At 29.8% G+C, this 2,895-nt stretch overlaps 1 protein-coding gene across 1 annotated transcript in view; it reads left to right on the top strand.

Annotated features, from left to right (window-relative positions):
- The first annotated feature begins 2,713 nt into the window (after positions 1–2,713).
- LOC108694121 (DNA polymerase epsilon subunit 2) overlaps positions 2,714–2,895 on the top strand; it is a 2,536-nt gene continuing 2,354 nt past the window's right edge. The window contains exon 1 of the mRNA XM_018203410.1: positions 2,714–2,781. Within this exon, the coding sequence (XP_018058899.1) occupies positions 2,714–2,781 (68 nt within the window). The remainder of the gene's footprint in view (positions 2,782–2,895) is intronic.

The raw sequence follows: 2,895 nt of genomic DNA, 5'->3' as shown, positions 1-2,895 counted from the left end.
TATATATGTATATATATATATATATATAGGAAAGAGTAGAACGCGTGCAATTCATATGTATATCTCTTACAATAAAGTTTTGTATAAAATATGTATAAGAAATATTTATTTTAATACATAGTATTGTATCACTCAAATTTTAAGTATGTAATAAATTATTGCAGACTCTGAAGTTGCTTTACAATAGAGTAACATGTTCTATTTTAAAACAGAATATATATGTGTTAAATTAGAACAATTAAAAGTAGTGTTTTTAAATAGGAAGTTTCTATCAAAATCAAATAAGAATAAGATAGAATTTATTTCAATATTCATTAAGATATTTCTTTAGTACATTTAATTTATTCATTTGCATTATTAAAAAATTTAAGAGAAAAAGAAAAATGTAGATATGTGTGCAAAGATAAAAGATTTACTTCACTATTTATTATAAGTTCAAATACTAAACATTTATTAAATTACTTTATTAATAATACATTAAAACATCTATACATTGTATTATCGTGTACTAAATTTCTTATATAATGTAATTATTGGATGATCGTGTCTTTCAGATGCTAGAACATAACGCTGTTGCAAGTCAAACCAACCTATTTGAAGTCCTATAATTAATGGTAATATGACATAGTAGGTAGTGTTCCTTTTTAAAAACTTTTTTATATTAGACCGCATTTTTCATCCTCTTTCTAAAATAGATCCTAATTTGATAGTAATCATTAGTATTTGCGTTTCACCTCTGCTCTACAGCAGTATTATATTATATTATATATCTGAAACACAAAAAAACCTCTTAAAATATTTGTTAGATACATATACAAGATATCTGAATAAAATAGTATTATTTAAATAGTTGGCCAGAAAAACAAAATTTTCGTTTAACAAAAATATATTCGTGATAAAACAATTTAATTATCTGTAATAATAATAATATGCAGAATGTAGCAAATTAAAAAAAGGAAAATTACGAAAAGAAAATGAGAGATAGTGAGATGTGATTAATATATCTTCAATATGAAATATTGATAGAGATATTGATAAATTTATGACGTAAATAATGACTAACCTATTAATGTATGATAGCATTAATAGATTCATTAAATGAAGTGCAATCCAACTACTTTTAAATAATTCTCAGAACTTTTTAATCAAGTCCTCTGAACAATTCAGTTTGAATTATTCGTTACATTTATATATGATAATTAAATATCACTATAATCGCCAACATCGAATCAAACTAATTACAAGTTCTACTACAAGCACACTGATAAAACACGATCGTGTTTCCATAACCTTAAGTCTATAGCGTATGATTCATTGAAAATAAGGCTCCGCACAATAAAAAGAACAACGAACAGAGAACAGAGAATAAGAATTTCAAGCTATCATGTATTGTGGAATAGACAGTTTCTAATAGGAAATTCTTATTCTCCGTTCTCTGTTCCCTATTCCTTTTATTGTGGAGCCCCATATTCATAGGCCTTATATTTAAGGCTTCCTTAAATTTATTCAAATATTATTCAGATACTGTACGAATTATTTCATTGATCTGAGCATCTAAAGATAAATTTAAGGAAGTCTTAAATACAAGGTCTGACATGAATACAGGTATTAGACAGCGTTCCGTTTCACACATGATGAACATGATGCATCATTGGTTCAGCGGATTCTTCTAGATCTAAAATTCTGATTGGATGAGCTAAAAAAATATACCAATAATAGCGCTTACTCAACTGTTGAGTCCACTGAACGCAGCCATTTATTCTTGTTTAATATTCGTTGAATAACAAGGATAAATGATACATTATGCGTGAAACAGGAATGCAGCTTAGGCTGGGTTCACACCTTGACGGAAAAGCGGAAAACGGAAAAGCGGAAGCCAATCGGAACTCGTAGTAGTAATAGGCGGTACATTTCGTTTATCTGTTTTTGTCTTTCCGCGAGTTCTGATTAGCTTCCGCTTTTCCGTTTTCTGCTTTTCCGTCAAGGTGTGAAACCGGCCTAAGAATTCAACCCAGAGGGAAGCTTGAGAGCGATCATGCCGAAGATTTAGCTGTTACTTTATTTTGAAGCGCCTCTATGTTCGTACAACGTGGACATTGAACTACAGCCAACGTCCAGTCGGTAATGTCTACGATTTTTTGATTGTGTTTTCACTATATCCACGAATTTTGGCTAGTAGATAGACAAAACCGAACAATCTGTCAGCGCTTGTATAAATCTTATTATAAGACAGCTTACAGTTTTGTCTATCTAACGAACCGAAATTTGTAGGCAAAGTGAAGAATATAATCAAAAAATCGTAAACATTACCGACCGGACATGAACATTGACTACGTAGTTCAATGTCCACATTCTGTGGCCCTTCAAAATAAAATAACAGTTAAATCCCGTGCATGACCTCTCTCAGGCTTCTCTCTGATTCAACCAATCGGGGCAAAATAAATCAAGATTACTCGATTATCTGATTGGTTAAATTTCAATGTCCAATCTTAGTCTTCTTGCAAAATATGTAGGATGATATAGACTTTAGATTTAAAAGCGGGAAAATGTTGAGAAAAGAAGAGTCTAACCTTTTTACGCGGTCCTCTTTTTTGATGATTTGATTTATACTATATAGTAAATTTGTGTTTGTTTAATGTAATTACTTAATTTCTTAGCATTAGTATATGCTTTTTTTTATTTACAACTGTATATTTACGTATTGTGCATAACGATGGCTGACAGTAAATGTATACAGATGATTCAAACAAATTTTTCATTATATGGCTTAGTATTATCAAGGTAAATATTCTATTTATTAAATTAAAAAATTTTATAACAAAAGGATGAAGTTCTTTAACACATTTATTCCGGGACGTACCACCGATTGTGCATGCACGCCTGACTAATTACGGA

The sequence above is a fragment of the Atta colombica genome, unplaced genomic scaffold (assembly GCF_001594045.1).
Source record: "Atta colombica isolate Treedump-2 unplaced genomic scaffold, Acol1.0 scaffold116, whole genome shotgun sequence".
In the NCBI taxonomy this organism is placed as follows: Eukaryota; Metazoa; Arthropoda; class Insecta; order Hymenoptera; family Formicidae; genus Atta; species Atta colombica.
Note: the sequence above shows the minus strand (reverse complement) of the source record. Positions and strands in the feature narration are given on the sequence as shown.